Below are 18,402 nucleotides of genomic sequence, written 5' to 3'. Positions count from 1 at the left end.
TTAAAGAATAGAGAAGACAACAGACAGATATATTTGTATATACATAAATGGGAAATAATAGATGGAAATCACTAGAATTAAGACAGTTTGGGAAAAACTTACTTTTTTGTAAAAGATGAGATTTTAGTTGGGACTTAAAGGAAGCCAGGATGTGGTGATGTGAGAGAGAGAGCATTCTAGACATGGAAGACAGTCAAAGAAAATCCTCAGAGTAAAGTGATAGAGTTAATTTTCTTGGAATAGAAAGGAGGCCAATGTCACTGAATCAAGAGTAAGCTATGAAGTAAAGTACAAGAAGACTGAAAAGGCAAGAGGGAGTTAGGACATAAAGAAGGTTGAATGTGAAGCAGAATGTTGTTTTTGGTTCTGGAGGCAGTAAGGAGTCAGGGGTGTTTATTGAGTAGCAGGGTGACATGGTTGGGTTTGTGCTTTAGGAAAATCATTTTGATGGCTGAATGAAGGATAGATTAGATACTTGAGTCAGGCAGACCCAGCACAGACAGCTTCAGTTGTTCAGGCATGAGGTGATCAGGGCCTGTAACAGCAGTGTCAAGGGCAAGGGAACTTCTTTAAGAGATATTGCAAAGATGAAATTGAGAGATTTTGGCAAGGATTGACTTGGTGGTGGTGGGGGGTGTTGTTTGTGTGTGTGTGTGAGAGAGAGATATCGAGGAGTCAAGATTTGGCAACTGATTGGCTGTGAGGGGTGAGAATGAGGAGTTGAGGATAATGCCAAGGTTGTGAACCTGGGGAAATTGAGGGATGGTGGTGCCCTTGACAGAAATCAGGAAGTTTAGAAGAGAAATGGATTTTTGGAAAAGATAATGAATTCTCTTTTGGATACAATGAGTTTGAGATGTTTAGTAAATATGTAGTTTAAAATGTCTAACAGACATTTGATAATGTGGAACTGGAGCTTATGAGAGAGACTGGTATTGCATGTACAGATTTGGGAGTCATCATGGGAACTTATGAGGTCACCAAAAGAGGGGAGTTAGAGAATGGCACAAGACAGATCCTTAGTATATACCAAGATGGGGGTTTGGGGAGGGTTGGGTGATATGGATAATGAAACATCAAAGGATCTTGAGAAGGATCAGTCATATAAATTGGAGAATTAGTAGAGAAAACTCAGAGCATTTGGGAAGAGAAAGTGTTCAGTAGTGTCAGATTCTGTAGAGAGATTAAAAAGGATGAGGACTTCGAAAATGTCCTTGGGTTTGGCAGTTAAAAGAGATCATTGGTAACTTTGGAGAGAACAGTTTCAGATGAGTGATAAGATCTGAAACCAGATTGTATCAGGTTTAAAAGAGATTGAGAGGAGAAGTAGAAGAAATGAGTATAGACAGCTTTTTCTAGGATTATGGCTGAAAAAGAAAGGAGAAAATAACTTGAGAAGTGGGAGGCCAGTGCAGGTTTATTAAGAATGGGAGAGATGAGCCTGTTTGTCAACACAGTGAAGGGACTGTAGATAGGGTGAGGTCAGAGGTTAAAGAAGAAGGGGATGATTGTCGAAGCAGCCTACTAGGGAAGATGGGAAGGAATGGAATCAAGGGCACATGAGGGATTGACCTTGATAAGAGGCACCTTATTATTAGAGATAGAAGGGTTACATGGAGAGTAAGGGATAATATCAAAGGATTTTGAGATGTAGAGGAGATGAGAGAACTCAGTGTGAAAGTATGAGGTGAGGTCCTCAGCTAAGAGGGAGTAGGAAGTGGGAGGAATTGGGAGGCTTAGATTTAGAACAACTTTTGTGGGAAGTTGAATATTGAATCAATTAAGGAAACATAAAAGGATTACTTTGTTGCAGTAATGACCTAGTTGAGAGTAGATAGCATACATATGTAATAGACTCAGGCAACTCCTTTGTTTAACTTCTTCCCAGATTGGTTCTAAAGAATGTGAGTAGGAACAGAAGAGACAGGTGGTAAGAGTAATCTGAGGCTAGGATTTGGCAGAGGACACTGTGGGCTTTAAATTGGTTAATTTTAGGGAAAATCATCAAATCATATAGACTTGAATAATATCCCTTATGAATACGAAGTGGAGGTGATGAATCAATTTAAGGGGTTAGATTTGGTAGAGTGCTTGAAGAACTGTGGACGGAGGTTTACGGTATTGTATAGGAGACAGCAACAAAAACATTCCAAAGAAAAAGAAGAGGAGGAAAGCAAAATGGCTGTCTAATGAGGTTTTACAAATAACTGAAAAAAGGAGAATAAAAGATAAAGGAGAAAGGGAAAGTATATGGAACTGAATATAGAATTCCAGAGAAAGCAAGGAGAAATAAAGTTTTCTTAAAAATAAGCAAAGAAAGAGAAAACAATAGGATGGGAAATACAAGAGATCTTTTCAAGAAAATTAGAGATATCAAGAGAACATTTCATGTAAAAATGGGGATGCTAAAAGACAAAAATGGTAGGGACTTAACAGAAGTAGAAGAGATTAAGAAGAGGTGGCAAGAATACACAAAAGAACTACACAAGAAAGATCCTAACATCACTGATAACCAATAATCATGATAGTATTGTTACTGATCTGTACCAGATATCCTGGAGAATTGAAGTTAAGTGAACCTTAGGAAGCATTGCTAACAGTAAGGCTAGTGGAGTTGATAGAATTTTAGCTGAGCTATTTAAAATCCTAAAAGATGATGCTGTCACAGTATTGCACTCAGTATGCCAGCAAATTTGGGAAACTCAGCATTGGCTACTAGATTGGAAAAGATCAGTTTACATCCTAATCCTAAAGAAGGACAATGTCAAGGAATGTTCAAAATACCAGACAATTGCACTTATTTCATATGCCAGGAAGGTATACTTAAGATTCTGCAGTCTAGGCTTTACCATTATGTGAACCAAAAAATGACCAGCAGAGTAAGCTGGTTTTTGAAGAGGCAGAGGAACAAGAGACAAAATTGCCAATATTTGCTGGATTATGGAGAAAGCAAGAGTTCCAGAAAAGTATCTACTTCTGCTTCACTACTTCACTTCTACACCAGAGCCTTTGATTGTGTGGATCACAACAAAATGTGGCAAGTCTTCAAAGAGATTGGAGTACCAGATCATATTACTTGTCTCCTGAGAAACTTGTATGTTAGCCAAGGGGCAACAGTTAAAACTGAACATGGAACAACTGATTGGTTTAAGATTGGGAAAGGAGTATGAGAAAGCCATATATTGTTACCTTATTTATTTAACTTATATGCAGAGTACATCATGTGAAATGCCATGCTGGATGAATCAAAAGCCAGACCGAGGTTGCTGGGAGAAATGTCAACAATCTCAAGTGATACTACTCTGATGGCAGGAAGTGAAGAGGAATTAAGAAGCCCCTTGATGAGGGTAAAAGAGGTGAGTGTAAAAGATGGCTTGAAGCTTAAAAAAAAAAAACCACAACCAAAAGCAAAAAACTAAGATCTCGACAACTGGTCCCATCATTTCCTGGCAAATAGAGGAAGGAGAAATGGAAACAAAGTCAGATTTTTCTGTTCTTGGGCTCAAAGATCCCCGCAGATGGTGACTGCAGCCATGAAATTGAAAGATGTTTGCTCTTGGAAGGAAAGCTATAGTAAATCTGAACAGCATACTAAAAACAGAGACATTACCTTGCTGACAAAAGGTTCATATAGTTAAAGCTATGGTTTTTCCAGTAGTAGTGCATGACTGTGATAGTTGAACTATAAAAAAAGCTGAATTGATGCTTTTGAGTTGTGTAATTGGAGAAATCTTTTGAGAGTCCCTTGGACACAAGGAGATCAAATTAGTCAATACTTAAAGAAACTAATTCAGGCTGTTCACTGGAAGGTCAGATACTAAAATTGAAGCTTAAATACTTTGGCCACATAATGAGAAGATGAGATTCATTAGAAGAGACCCTGATGCTGGGAAAATTTGTAGGCAAAAGGAGAAGAGGACAGTGGAGGATGAGATGGATAGATAGTTTTATGCAAACAATAAAAATGAACTTGGACAGATTTTGAGAAATAGTGGAGGATAGAAGGGCCTGGCGTACTCTGGTCCATAGGATCACAAAAAGTTGGATATGACTGAATGACTGAATAACAAAAATAACAATAAAAGAGTTGAAATGGGGAAGGGACGAATGTGAAGTTAGAGAAAGGGTGATGGCTTGAGATAAGTACTGTGGGGAAGAGAGAATGGAGGTTTCATTGAGGGCAATGAATAGTTTTAGGAGGGCAAGACATAGGGAGAATTTAAATAATGAGTTATGATGAGAGAAAGTAATGCCAAGAGTTTTTGATTATGGGAACAGAACATGTTAGTAATGGTAAAATCTAGGGTGCAAATTGTCCCTGTGGGTGGCTAAAGTAGAATGGAAGAATATGTTCTTAGGTTCTTAGGAGACTGAGATACTGGAGGTTAGGTGTTTGATGGAACATTAATTTAGGCATTTAAATCCCCTTGTATAAAGGTAAAAGTTGTGAAAGAGAGGAAGAATGTGAGCTATACTGAACTCCTTGAGAAAGGAGGAAACATGACTTGGGAGCCAGTAAACATTGGCTCACTATGACTTGAATTGCATGAGAAGTTTGCAAATCACTTAACTACTCTGGGCCTCATTTTCCTTATCTTTTTTTTTTTTTCTTTTTGGAGGGCAATTGGGGTTAAGTGACTTGCTCAAGGTCACACAGCTAGTTTTTGTGTTAAGTGTTTGAAGCAAAATTTCAACTCAGGTCCTCCTGACTCCAGGGCAGGTGCTCTATTCACTGCACCACCTAGCCACCCCTTTCCTCATCTTTCTAATAAGTAGGTTGGACTTAATGGCATCTAGGGGTTAGGACCAGGCAAAAAACCTCAACACCCTTTCTTGTAACAAATTAACATAGTCACCCAAAACATATCCACATATTGACCATGTCTGAAAGTGTCTAATTCATTTTTTATCTCTCAAACGATGGGAAACACATTCCTTCTCATTAGTAGTTGGTTATAATATTGATCAGAGTTCTTAAGTCCAAAGTTTTTTATTTTTTGTTTTTGTCACTGCATAAATAGTTCTCCAGCTTCTGCTCACTTCACTGTCTATAAATTCATATAATCTCCCCAAAGTTTCTTGGAACCCATCCCTTTATTTTTTACAGTGCAGTAATATTCAGTTACATCCATTTACCATAATTTGTTTAGTCCTTTTCTAGTTGATAGCTACTTTCCTAGTTTCCAGTTCTTTGTCACAACAAAAAAATGTTATGAATATTTTTGTACATATGGGTCCTTCTCTCTTTTTTCCTCTTTGGAGTATTTGCCTAATAGTGATATCACTTGGGTCAAAGGGTATATACAACTTAGTGACTTTCTGGGTATAAGAAAATTAATTTATGTAGTACTGTAATTTTTATTATTTACTACCTCCCCACTTATTTAGATATGTCTTTATGTCTATGTTTTGGAATGTTTTTGTGATTATATTTAGATGGTTCCACTTAATATGTGACTTCCCAAATATTTTTTATGTTCTGTAATTTTTTTGAATGGAATTTTTAAAAAAAAGTTTTCAGCTAGGCTGAATAAATTGGTGTTGAAGGCACAGCTTTAATGTCAGAATTTTCTTAGTGTAGCTTTGGTGTTGGGATGAAATGAGGTACTTACAAAGCATATTTTTCATAATTTAGCAACAATTTGCGACAAGGATACAGTGGTTCATGACTTTTCTGCATGTAAACCCTGTAGCCCCCTCCCCACACATATGGAAACACATCTAGTCAGGCAGGGCAGAAAAAAGTACTCTTGTGAGTTTCAGAAATCCAGCAAGCCTAAAGGACCTAGATTCCATATGGTCGGGACCTTTTATATCTTTAGATAACCAGGAAGCTGTGTTAGGGTAACTGGAGCCATTTAAGTTCCAGGGGCAGCTTTGTCCTGGCCTTAATTCATTGGAGGTCGGAAGGGGGAAAGGCATGGGAGAAAGAGAATAGGAAGTTGCTTCAGGGAAGCCAAGCTCAATACCATGTACTAGTTAAAATCTAGGGGCAGGTTAATCTTTTAGGTAAAGTCTTTTCATGTAATAGGTGGGATGAAGAAGATAAAAACACTGATCCTTTCAGTGTTGGTAACATACAGAGAGGTTATTTGTTTGAGTTTATTTTATGTCCTGTTCCTTTACTGAAGTAACAAGCAGCTAAGTAGAGTGAGTGCTGGGTCTAGAGTCAGGAACCTGAGTTCAGATCTGGCCTGACACTTACTAGCTGTGTGACCCTGGGCAAGTCACTTAACCCTGTTTGCCTCAGTTCTTCATCTGTCAAATGAGCTGAAGAAGGAAGTATCAAACCATTCTAGTATCTTTGCCAAGGAATTCCCCCCAAAGGGTCATGAAGTCGGACATGACTGAAATGACTGCAAAACCATAACACTTTATTGAAGTTATTGTTTTAATTATTTTTTAGGTTTTCTTACCTGTCTTACCATTTGTCTGTCTTTTTTGTTCCATTTTCATCTAGATCATGCCAATTAATAGCATCTAGCTATTTCACTTAGTTATCTTATCAGCTCTCAAGGTTTCAATTATTGTCGCAATACAGATGATTCTGAAATCTACTTGTCCTGCCCTAAAGTTCTCTCCCAGTCTCCATCTTGCATCTCCGTTGTCTTTTTAGATATTTTGAATTGGGTGTCCTGTAAACATCTTATCTTCCTTTCCCTGTCCGTTTCCTATTACTGTAGAAAGTAGATACCGTCATCCTCCCAGTAACCCAGGTTCATGATTTGATTGTCATCCTAACTCCTCACTCTAACTTTTCATGTCCAAGCAGTTGTCAAAATCCTGGCATTTCTACCTTTTTAATGTCTCTTCTTTCCTTTGACACAACTACGAACCTGGTGCAGGCCCTCATCAACTCCTTCCAGAACTATTGTAATAACCTGTTGGTTGGTCTCCCTGCCTTAATACTTTCCCTACTCAGATACTCAAATTGTTCTTCCTAAAGTCAAATTGTACTTCCTAAAGCACAGGACAGACCATATCACTCCTTTATTCAGTCAACACCAGTGGCTTCCAGTTGCCTCCCGGATCAAATATAAAATCCTCTCTTTGACTTTTAAAGTCCTTCAGAATTTGGCATCTTCCTACCTGTCCAATCTTCTTATTCCTTACTCTTCTCCTCATACTTTGTAATTCATTGACATTGGCCTCCTTGCTGTTCCTTGCATGTAACACTCTATCTCCCAACTTTTCAGTGATTTTTTTTTAGTTTTATTAATGTGTTTTATTTTTATATTATGAATATTTACAGATACACTTCCTGAGAGATCTATAGTAACAAAATAAAACAGGTAAGTAAGCCTACTAACACAGTGACCTTATTTAAAGATGCATGCAGCATTTCACAACTATAGTACCACACCTATCCTACCTCTCTATTTTCTTTTTTTTTCTTTTTGGAGGGGGGAGGGCAGGGCAATTGGGGTTAAGTGACTTGCCCAAGGTCACATGGCTAGTAAGTGTTAAGTGTCTTAGGCCAAATTTGAACTCAGGTCCTCCTGACTCCAGGGCCAATGCTCTATTCACTGCGCCACCTAGCCTCCCCTCACCTCTCTATTTTCAAGAAACAAGGACAGAAACCTCTTTTTCTTGTCATTCCACACTCTAACATTAGAAAAAAAAAAAGAATCGGGCAGCTAGGTGGCACAGTGAATAGAGCACTGGCCCTGGAGTCAGGACATGAGTTCAAATCTGTCCTCCGACACTTGACACAATTACTAGCCGTGTGACGTTGAGCAAGTCACTTAATCCCAATTGCCCTCCAAAAAAAGCAAAAAACAAAAAGAGCAAAAACATTTCTTGTTATAACTATTCACAGTGAAGAAAAATTCAATCAATTCAGGAATATTTCTCATTCTGCATTCTAAATCTATTACCTCTGCAAGGGATGGCATGCTTCATTATCAGTCCTCTGGAATCATGATTAGTAATTGTATTGTTCATAATTCTTACTGTTTTCGAAGTTGTTTTTATAGTTTTGTTATTGCTTAAATTGTTCTCCTGGTTTTCCTTATTTCATTCTTTTTAATTTTATTATTATTGTTATTTTTAAAGCAATTGGGGTTAAGTAACTTGCTCAAGGTTACACGGCCAGTTATTTTTGTGTGGGTGCCGAGTATCTGGGGCCGGAACTGATTCCAGGTCTCTCGACGCTGGGGCTGGCACTTTTACTTGCTGCGCCACCTGGCTGCCCCTTGCTTATTTCATTCTTTACCCATTTATAAACACCTTCAAAATTGCTTATTTTATACTATTTGATGTTATAGATTGGAAAATTTTAATTGTGCATGGGAAGGATAAACCAATATAATAAAAATGATAGTACAATGTAAAATCACTTACTTACTCAATGCCATGCCAATAAAATGACCAAAATATTACTTTATGGAACTAGTAAAAGATAAAATTCATCTGGAGGGAAAAATGGTTGAGAATCTGAAGAGAAATAATGAAAAGGAATAGGAATAAAGTGTTCCTAGCAGTGTCAAATCTCAAATTATGTTACAAATCAATAATTTTTAAACGTTTGTTATTGGTTAAAAAATAAAGATCAATCTTTAGCATTTTAGCTAAAGGAGCAGATTAGATGGACAACAACTAGAGGCAAATGATGTATCTAATACCTTAGTATTTGATTAAATAGAAAGACCTCTGCTACTGGGACTAGCACTTATTACTTGACAAAGCTGCTGGGAATTGGACAACAGTATAGAAAAAATTATATATATATATACCAATACTTCACACCTTTTACAAATATAAGGTCCAAATGGGTATATGACCTAAATATGACAGATCATGTCATAATCAAATTAGAACATAAGGAAAACATAATTTATAAGATCTCTGGTTAGGAGAAAAGGTCTTGACCGAGGAATAGAGGATCATAGGAGAGATAGTTTTGTTTTATAAATTAAGGAGTTTTTGCCCAAATAAATAAAGTTAAGATGAAAAGGAAATAGTTTGTTGGGAAAAATATTAACATTATTTCTCTGATAAAGATCTCATTTCCAATATATATAAGAAATCAATTCAAATTTATAAGAAAAAGAACTATTTCCTAATTGGTAAATGGTTTAAGGATATGAACAGACAGTTCTCTGGGAAAGAAGGTCAGGCTTATAGTCATATGAAAAAATGTTGTGATTTTCTCTGGTTGTTCTCTGTGTCTAGAATGCTCTTCTTCCTTATCTCTGCCTCCTTAAGACTTCACTTTTTTTAACATTTGTTTTAAAAACTTGGTTTCAAGATTCTTTCCCTTCCCTCCTCACCCACTCCCACTGGAAAGACAAATAATTCAATATAGGTTGTACATGTGAAGTTACACAAAATGTTTCCATACTAGTTATATTGTGAAAGACTAACTATATTTCCCTCCATCCTATCCTGTCCCCCACTTATTCTGTTTTCTACTTTGACCCTGTCCCTTTTCAAGAGTGTTTGCTTCTAATTACCCTCTTCCCCAATCTGTCCTCCTCTTCTATTCCCCCTTTTATTCCCTTCCCCCCTACTTTCATGTAGGGTAAGATACTCAATTGAGTATGTATATTATTCCTTCCTTAAACCAAATTCAATGAGAGTAAGGCTGATCCATTCCCTTTCACCTTCCTGCTCTTCCCCTCCATTGTAATAGTTTTCTCTTGCCTCTTTTATATGAGATAATTTACCTTATTCTGTCTTTCCTTTTATCCTCCCAATATATTCCTCTCTCACCTCTTAATTTTCTTTTTTATATATCATCCCTTCATATTCAACTCATCCTGTGCCCTGTTTCTATGTATACATGTACACACATATACACACACTTGCATATATACACCCTCCTATACATATATATATATACATGTATACACACGTACACACACATATATGTATATTCCCTTCACCTATCCTCATACTGAGAAAAGTCTCATGAGTTACAATTATCATTTTTCCATGTAAGAATGTGAATAGTTCAACTTTAATAAGTTCCTTATGATTTCTTTTTCCTCTTTACCTTCTCATGCTTCTCTTTCTTCTTGTATTTGAAATTTTCTGTTCAGCTGTGATTTTTTCATTAAGAATGCTTAAAAGTCCTCTATTTCATTGAATGACCATATTTTCCCCTGAAAGATGATACTCAGTTTTGCTGGGTAGGTGATTCTTCGTTTTAATCCTTTGACCTCAAGAATATCATTCAAGCCCTTTGATCCCTTAATGTAGAAGCTGCTAGACTTTGTGTTATCATGATTGTGTTTCCACACTACTCAAAGTGTTTCTTTCTGACTTCTTGTAATATTTTCTCCTTGACCTGTGAACTCTGAAATTTATCTATAATAATATTCCTGGGAGTTTTCTTTTTGGGAATTTTTTAAAGAGGTGAGCAGTAGATTCTTTCATCCTCTGTTTTGCCCTCTGGTTCTAAAACATCAAGGCAATTTTCCTTGAGAACTTATTGAAGAATGATTTCTGGGATTTTTTTTTTAATGCTTTATTAACTTCCGATTTACATCATTCATTTCCGCCAGATTTTGAGTTACAAATTTTATCCCAGTTTTTCCCCTACCCACCGCCCCAAAATAGCAGTCCCACAGGATATCCCCTCCTCCAATCTGCTCTCTCCCATATTTTCTCCCATACCCCTTTCAACTTTTCCAGTGGATCTTTATGCCTCAGTGCCTGTATATCTTATTTCCCAATTACATGTAAGATGGTATTAATAATAGTATATATATATATATATATGTATATATATATATATATATACGCGCACACACACACACACACACACACACACACACACACACATATATATATATTATTTTAAAACTTTCAATTCCAGATTCATTCCCTTCCTTCCTTGTCTCCCACCCTTACTGGGAAGATAAGCAGTTCAGTATAGGATGTACATGTGTGGCTAATGCAAAACAATAACATAGTAGATATATTGTAAAAGACTGACTATATTTCCCTCCCTCCTATTCCACCTCCCACTTGTTCTATTCTCTACTTTGATCCCGTCCTTTTTCAAAAGTGGGTCCTTCCAACTTCCTTCCCTGCCCCAGCCTTCCCTCCCTTCTATCATCCCCCCCTCATCCCCTTTCCCCCTACTGTCCTGGAGGGTGATACCCAATTTAGTGTGTATTTCACTCCCTCCTCAAGCCAGATTCAGTGGAAATAAGGTTGGCCCATTCCCTTTTGCCTTCCTATTCTTTCCCTCCATTGTAACCATTTTACCTTGCCTCTTCTGTATGAGATAGTTTACCCCAATCTGTCTCTCCCCATCTCTTCTCATTATATTCCTCTCACCTCTTAATTTCACCTTTTAAGTATCATCCCTTCCTGTTAAATTGATCCTGTGCCCTCTATCTATGTATACCTGTAAACATATATACACACATTTACATATGTATTCATAAGCCCATATACCCTCATATATAGACATATGTATATATTTCTAATCCCTTCAACTACTGAGAAAAGTTTCATAAGTTACAATTATTGTTTTTCCATGTAGGAATGTTAGTAGTTCAACTTTGATAAGTTCCTTATGATTTCTTTTCCCTGTTTACCTTCTCATGCTTCTCTTGCTTCTTGTATCTGAATGTCAAATTTTCAATTCAACTCTGATTTTTTCAGCAAGAATGCTTGAAAGTCCTCTATTCTACTAAATGACTATATTTTCCCCTGAAACATGATACTCAGTTTTGCTGGGTAGGTGACTCTTGGTTTTAATCCCAGCTCCTTTGCCCTCCAGAATATCATATTCCAAGCCCTTCGATCCCTCAGTGTAGAAGCTGCCAGATCCTGGGTTATCCTGATTGTGTTTCCACAATATTCAAATTGTTTCTTCCTAGCTGCTTGTAATATTCTCTCCTTAATCTGGGAATTCCAGTACCTGGCTATAATATTCCTAGGAGTTTTCTTTTGGGGATCTTTTTCAGGAGGTGATTGGTGGATTCTTTCAACCTCTATTTTACCCTCTGGTACTAAAACATCAGGGCAGTTTTCTTTGAGAACATCCTGGAGGATGATTTCTAGGTTCTTACTTTGGTCATGGCTTTCAGGTAGTCCAATAATTTTTAAATTATCTCTCCTGGATCTATTTTCCAGGTCAGTGGTTTTTCCCATGAGATATTTCACATTGCCTTCCATTCTTTCATTTGTTTGGATCTGTTTAACAGCATCTTGATTTCTCATAAAGTCATTAGCTTCTATTTGCTCCAATCTAATTCTGAAGCAATGATTCTCCTCAGTGAGCTTTTGAGATTCTTTTTCCATCTGGCAAATTCGACTTTTTAAGGCATTCTTCTCCTCATTGCCTTTTTGAGCCTCCTTTGCCATTTGAGTCAGTCTGTTTTTTAAGGTGTGATTTTCCTCAGTCAGGCTGTTGACTCTCATTTCATAATTTTCTTGCATTGTTCTCATTTATCTTCCTAATTTTTCCTCCACTTCTCTTATCTGCTTCTTGAGGTCCTCTATGGCTTGTAACCAGCTTGTATTTTCCTTTGAAGCTTTTGATGCAGGAGTTCTGACTTCACTGTTTTCCTCCTCTTCCATGCTCTGCTCTTTTTTGTCCCCAAAATAGGAATGTAATGTTGGAATCTTCTGTCTGCTTTGTTTCCTTTGGCTGCTCATTTTGCCACTCAATTACTTGATATTTGGGTTGTTTTTTTTTGCCACAGTAGGTCTCTGCCACCAGACAGGGGAGCTTTCGTCCCAAATGCTGGGGTTTTCTCAGCTGCTGGAGGTATTAGATGGGTACCCTCTCAGGTCTCCACACTCTGGCAAGCTGGACACACACCCAAGGACCTCCACCCTAGACTGCAATGCAGATCCAAGCAGGTTAAAGCAAGAGCGATTACCTCTCAGACTGGTGCTTGGTACCCCTACACTGCAGGCTAGGAGCTGAAGCCTCCACGTGGCACTGGCTGGCTGTGCCTGCGTCTCAGTGGCTTCTCGCCCCGGGGGTAAAAGCCATGCACTGCCACTTACTGGTCCCAAAGTCCAGACTGCACTAACCTCTCACTTTGTCTTTCGCATCTCTGTGTTAATAAATTTGGAAACGGCCACAGCTGCTGCTGATCTGGAGTCCCTTTGGAGGGCCGGCAGCTGGTCAGGCCCGCCCTGGGGCTAAAGCCTTGGGATGGGGCTGGGCTCGGCTCCCAGAGCACTGTGCTGGATTCCTGCTGGGCTGTCCTCAGCAGGAGGTTAGCTTCTCTGTGTCATTTTGTGTGTTCTGCAGCTCCAAAGTTTGTTTAGAGTCCCCTTTTTACATGGATTGGGGAAGGTTGTGCTTCTACTCCGCCATCTTGGCTCCGCCCCCCGGTGAGTATCTGGGCTTTTTTTTTTGATCATGGCTTTCAGGTAGTCCAATAATTTTTAAATTCTCTCTCCTGCATCTATTTTCCAGGTCAGTGGTTTTTCCAATGAGATATTTCACATTGCCTGCTATTTCTTCATTTGTTTGGATCTGTTTAATAGTATCTTGATTTCTCATAAAGTCATTAACTTCCAGTTGCTGCAAACTAATTTTGAAGGAATTATCTTCAGTGAGTTTTTGAAATTCCTTTTCCATCTGGCCACTTTGACTTTTTGAGGCATTCTTCTCCTCATTGACTTTTTGAGCCTCTTTTGCCATTTGAATTAGTCTGTTTTTTAGGATGTTATTTTCTTCTATCAGGCTGTTGACTCACTTTTCATTATTTTCTTACATCATTCTTATTTTTCTTCCCAATTTTTCCTCTACTTCTCTTACTTGATCTTCACAATTCTTCTTGGGTTCCTTCATGGTCTGCAACCATTTCATATTTTTCTTGGAAGCTTTTGATACAGGAGTTTTGACTTTGTTGTCTTCTTCTAGTTCCATGTTTTGATCCTTTTTGTCCCCAAAGAAAGATTCTGTGGTCTGATTGTTCTGTTTTCTCGTCTTGCCAGCAATTACATGAGCTCTTTGCCACATACAACTCTGTTTCCAGAGAGAAAGCTGTGTCCCAAATTGCTGGGTTTTTCACAGTTGTTTTCAGAGCTGTTGTCAGAGCTATGAGGAGGGTGCTATCTCTACAGCCACCACAAGCTCTGGCACACTAGCGTTCCTCACCCCAGGAGCACCACCCAAGACTGCGACCCAGATCCAAGCTGGTCAAAGCAAGAGTGATTAGTCTCTGAATGATCACTTGGTCCCCCTATGATCTGCAGGCCAGGAGCTCCAGAGGCATCCATGTGGCAGCAGCTGCAGCCACCATGCTGCCCCCATCTTTCACCCTTGGGGCAGGGGCCAGACTCCCCTCTTCTTTTATTCCATTCCAACAGAGTTTCCTAATAACCGCTTTCTTTCTTTTTGGCCTTTATGGGTTGAGAAGTCTGGAAACCACCACAGTTGCTGGTGATTCACTCTCCTGAAGTCTGCTCCTGCCAGTCTGTGCCACTGGTTGGGGCTGGCAAGGCTCATGCTGCAGTACTCTTGGCTCCCAGCCTGGTACAATAGACCCTTCCTGTTGGCCTGCCAGGCTGCCTTCAGGGCAAGATTTGTTTCTCTCTGTCACTTTTTGGATTATGTAGCTCTAAAATTTGTTTAGAGTAATTTTTTTTTTACAGATATTGGAGGTGGTTGGAGAGGTAGTTCAAGCAAGTTCCTGCTTTTACTCTGCTGTCTTGGCTCTGCCTCTGCATTCCTAATTCTTAACAGAGTTCCTGTAATGTAGGTGCTAATGAATACTAGTTAACTTACTGGATGATCTCTAGGGTTCTTTAAGTAAAACCTCATATCATCTGTAGAAAAGTAATACTTTTATTTTTTCTTTGTCTAAACTTATTCCTCAATTGCTTTTCTTGTATTTTTCTGTAGTTAGCATTTCAATTACAATATCAAATAATAATGGTGATAATGAACATTCTTGCTTTATTCCTGATCTCCTTGGGAAGGCCTCATGCATTTGTTTCTCCATTACATATAATTATAGCTCTTGGTTTTATATAGATACTATTATTCCTATGATTTATAAATGTTCTTAACAGTAGGGAATGTTATATTTTCTTAAAACCTTTATGTGGAAGAAGGTTATGATAGAGAAGTAATATGATCTGTATATAGTTGAAGCAATTTATTTTGACTCAATTATCCCCTTTTTCTCTCTCTAATTCTCTGGTTCTTTCACTTTCATATTCTTTCCTTCTAAATTCTCCTTTATAGTTTGGTTTGCTTGTGACTATTCAGTCCCTGAAAATTTACCCTTTTTTCTAACTCCCCCTTTCCCTTTCTGTGTGTGTGTTTGTGTGTTTGTGTGTTTTCAATAGTACTTTGCCTAGTTCACATACAAATGATATATTCATATGATGCCTACTCCCCCCATCTCTTCCTCTATGTTTGTATACTCTTTTCCTAAGGCTTTCCAATCTTGAGGCACAGTCAGTTTGATTCCCTGTTTCTTCACTTGTTCTCTGTTGTATTCTTTTTTCTTCTCTTTTCCTTATACTCTTTTTTTTTTTTTTTAAAGCAATCGGGGTTAAGTAACTTGCTCAAGGTTACACGGCCAGTTATTTCTGGGTGTGGTGCTAAGTATCTGAGCCCGGATTTGATCCCCAGATCATCCCGACACTGGAGCCGGTGCTCTTACTGCTGTGCTACCTGGCCACCCCTCCTTATACTCTTAAGATGTTCAACACAGATCAAAACTACCCATGGTAATTTTATTTTAACTTTAAAATAAAAAGACATGGTCTTAGTTTTAACTCCCTCTGTAAATCTTGAAGACACCTGTTAGAATGTAAGAACTCTCTCATCAGTTCATCCTTTTTTAGTTGCTCAAATATATTTTTCATTCTAGGTTTCTCTTGACTTCCATGTTTGCATTTCGGAGTTTCTACTCAGCTCTGGTCTTTATATCAGAAATGCTTGAAAGTCATTCCATTATCTTAAAGATCAATTTTTTTCCCTTGTAGTATTGTACTCTGTTTTATTGGGCCTGTGATTTTGGTGATAAGCTTTTCTCTTTTTGCCTTTTGTAATATATTCCTGCGGGATATGTGAAAGAGCTAGGCTTCTCTGGGCCTTTTCAGACAGCAGTCTTGCAGTGAAGTGTATGTTACAAAATCACATAGCTACTAAGTGGCAGAGGCTGAGTGCCAACCTAAATCTTCTGATTTTAATTCCAAAACTACTTAGATTGTGTCTTGCTGACACCACATTCTGTTGATGTTGTCAATGAAAACTAAGATTTTATGGTTTACAGTAATTAGTAAAAAATCATAACAATGTGAGTGATTGTTATGAAAGAGATGAATAAAATAGAAAGTATGGCATAAGAAGGGTAACACAATTTACTCTTGTTCTTTTGCTTTTTAGCAACTGAATAGAACCACTATGTATATCGTATGGGTTTAGGCATAATGGAAAATTACTTGCAGTCTAAAGTATTGTTTAAGCTGTAAACTTATTTTGATTTAAAACCATTTAATGTGTGCAAAGTTTTGGGGGTATAGAGATGAACAAGTTACAATCACTGATCACAAGTAGCTAATGATCAGGTAGCGTGGGTAAGGCATGTACATAAGCAGTAATACAAAATAGAATCTAAGTATGTAAAGAATATGTATATATATACATATATTCATATATATATATATATAGTAAAGAATATAAGTACATAGTAGGGAGTATTATGAAATAGATTGTTTACGATTCCAATCTGTAATATAACTTTTTGATTAGTTGTTAGTAGAGTTAATTATTTGTATATAAGTTATAGTGAAGATTCCTTTTTTCATGACTTGTCATGTCCAAACAATTTATCCAGTGACCAACTTACTGGTTTGTAAGTCTTTCCAGACTTAACTAAGTTGGTTCTCAGCAGAGTCAATCTGTTGCCTGGACCGTATTTGACAGAATCTATCAGTGGTTAAGCATATGCCTAGTGTCACCTTGACAGAGTTACTAGACTCTAGACTGCACACCCAGAAGACTGAGGCTTTACTTTAAATACTAGACCTGACATTGAACTGAATGCATGTTCTATGTGAGGGAGAGTTTTTTTTTTTGATGTACTTAATCCTCTGGCATTTTGTGATGTAACTAATGAGCTGGTGCCATTCAGTCTAGCCCTTGGGAAACAAAGACTAGACTCTGACCCCAATTGCATGTCATACCTCACCTCTCATTCCTACTCCTTGGTTTTTGAAGAAGGAACATTGCCCTCTCACCATGTATCCTTATAAGACCCTGGAATGCAGAGGCCCTGGTCATCTAGTACTTTTGAGTTCTTTTCTCTCCTGGGGCAAAATCTGCCTCCCTTTTACTTATCCCTGTATTCTCATTCTCATCCACCTCAATCTTTTTACTCCCTATTCTTTTTCCTCTCAGTGGATTAAGGGGCCCTTCTCTTTGCCATGGCCCCTTACTTGTGTTTGTACTCTCTATTCTGTTCCTTCCCATGTACTTGAGGAGATTGCCCATCGATTACTCACTCTATTTCATTTTCAGTTTTTCTGTTTACTTTCTCTGGAATACCCAATATACAAAAAAGAACAAAACACAAACACCAACCTTCACATTATCCTTCCATCAACTCAACTCAAGCTATTAATCTTTTCTTTTTCACTATCAGATTTCTGGAAGGAATTGTCTGTTCTCACTTTTGCTGTTTCTCATTTCTCATTCTACTCTGACTTCTGATACCACCACTACTAAAACAACTTTTTCCAAGGTTGCCAACAGTCCCTTTACTGCTAAGTCCAACATCCTTTTTTGACTTCTTAGTAGTTTTTGATCCTATTGACAGCTCTGTCCTTTTGGATGCTATATCCTCCCTGGATTCCTTGACATTGCTACTGAATATTCTCCTGTCTAAACCATTCCTATTCATTCTCCTTTGTTGTATCATCATATATCTCCTGCTTCTTTTACATGGGTGTTCCCCAGAGTTTTAGTCCTTTTCTGTCTCTGTAATCTTTCCTTTGGAGACTTCAATAGTTCTTATAGGTTCAAGTATCATTTATGTATAAATGACTCTCAGATTTGTATAGTTATTGTCCTGAACTTCACTCATGTGTCATCAGTTGCCTGCTAGATAATCCCTTTCAGATGTTCTGTAGGCATCTCAAATTCAATATGTCCAAACAGAACTCATCTTCTCTTGCAAACCTGCCTCTCCAAATTGCCCTATTTCTGTTTAGAACCTTCTAAATTACAGAGTTCTGTAACCTCATTGTCATCCTTGACTCTCCCTCTCCCCTATTCAGTCATTCTCCAGGTCTTATTGATTCTATCTGCATAACATATTGTCTCCATTCAATTATCTCCCTTTACATGGTTACTATCCTAATTCAAGCCCTCATCACATTGACCTAGAGTCATTCCTAGAGACTGTTGTAAATAGCCTAGTAATTTATCTCCCTGCTTCCAGTTTCTTTTGACTGATCCATTCT

The 18,402-nt window shown here is 37.9% G+C and overlaps 1 protein-coding gene across 9 annotated transcripts in view; it reads left to right on the top strand.

Annotated features, from left to right (window-relative positions):
• CEP112 (centrosomal protein 112) overlaps positions 1-18,402 on the top strand; it is a 555,671-nt gene that overhangs the window by 791 nt on the left and 536,478 nt on the right. For 7 of the 9 annotated variants that reach the window (XM_069076590.1, XM_069076589.1, XM_069076587.1 and 4 more), the window contains exon 2: positions 3,214-3,356. The exons of 1 other annotated variant lie outside the window; for it this stretch is intronic. In XM_069076590.1, coding sequence (XP_068932691.1) covers positions 3,234-3,356 — 123 coding nt within the window. In that variant the 5' untranslated portion in view covers positions 3,214-3,233. Of the gene's footprint in view, positions 1-3,213; positions 3,357-7,252; positions 7,293-18,402 lie in introns of those variants that run through there. One more of the 9 variants, XM_069076594.1, reaches the window with a different exon arrangement.

Source organism: Petaurus breviceps, unplaced genomic scaffold (genome assembly GCF_028583685.1).
Source record: "Petaurus breviceps papuanus isolate PSGF00001 unplaced genomic scaffold, PetGlider_PUasm1.0 90925, whole genome shotgun sequence".
In the NCBI taxonomy this organism is placed as follows: domain Eukaryota; kingdom Metazoa; phylum Chordata; class Mammalia; order Diprotodontia; family Petauridae; genus Petaurus; species Petaurus breviceps.
This window is presented reverse-complemented; position numbering and strand designations above follow the sequence as displayed.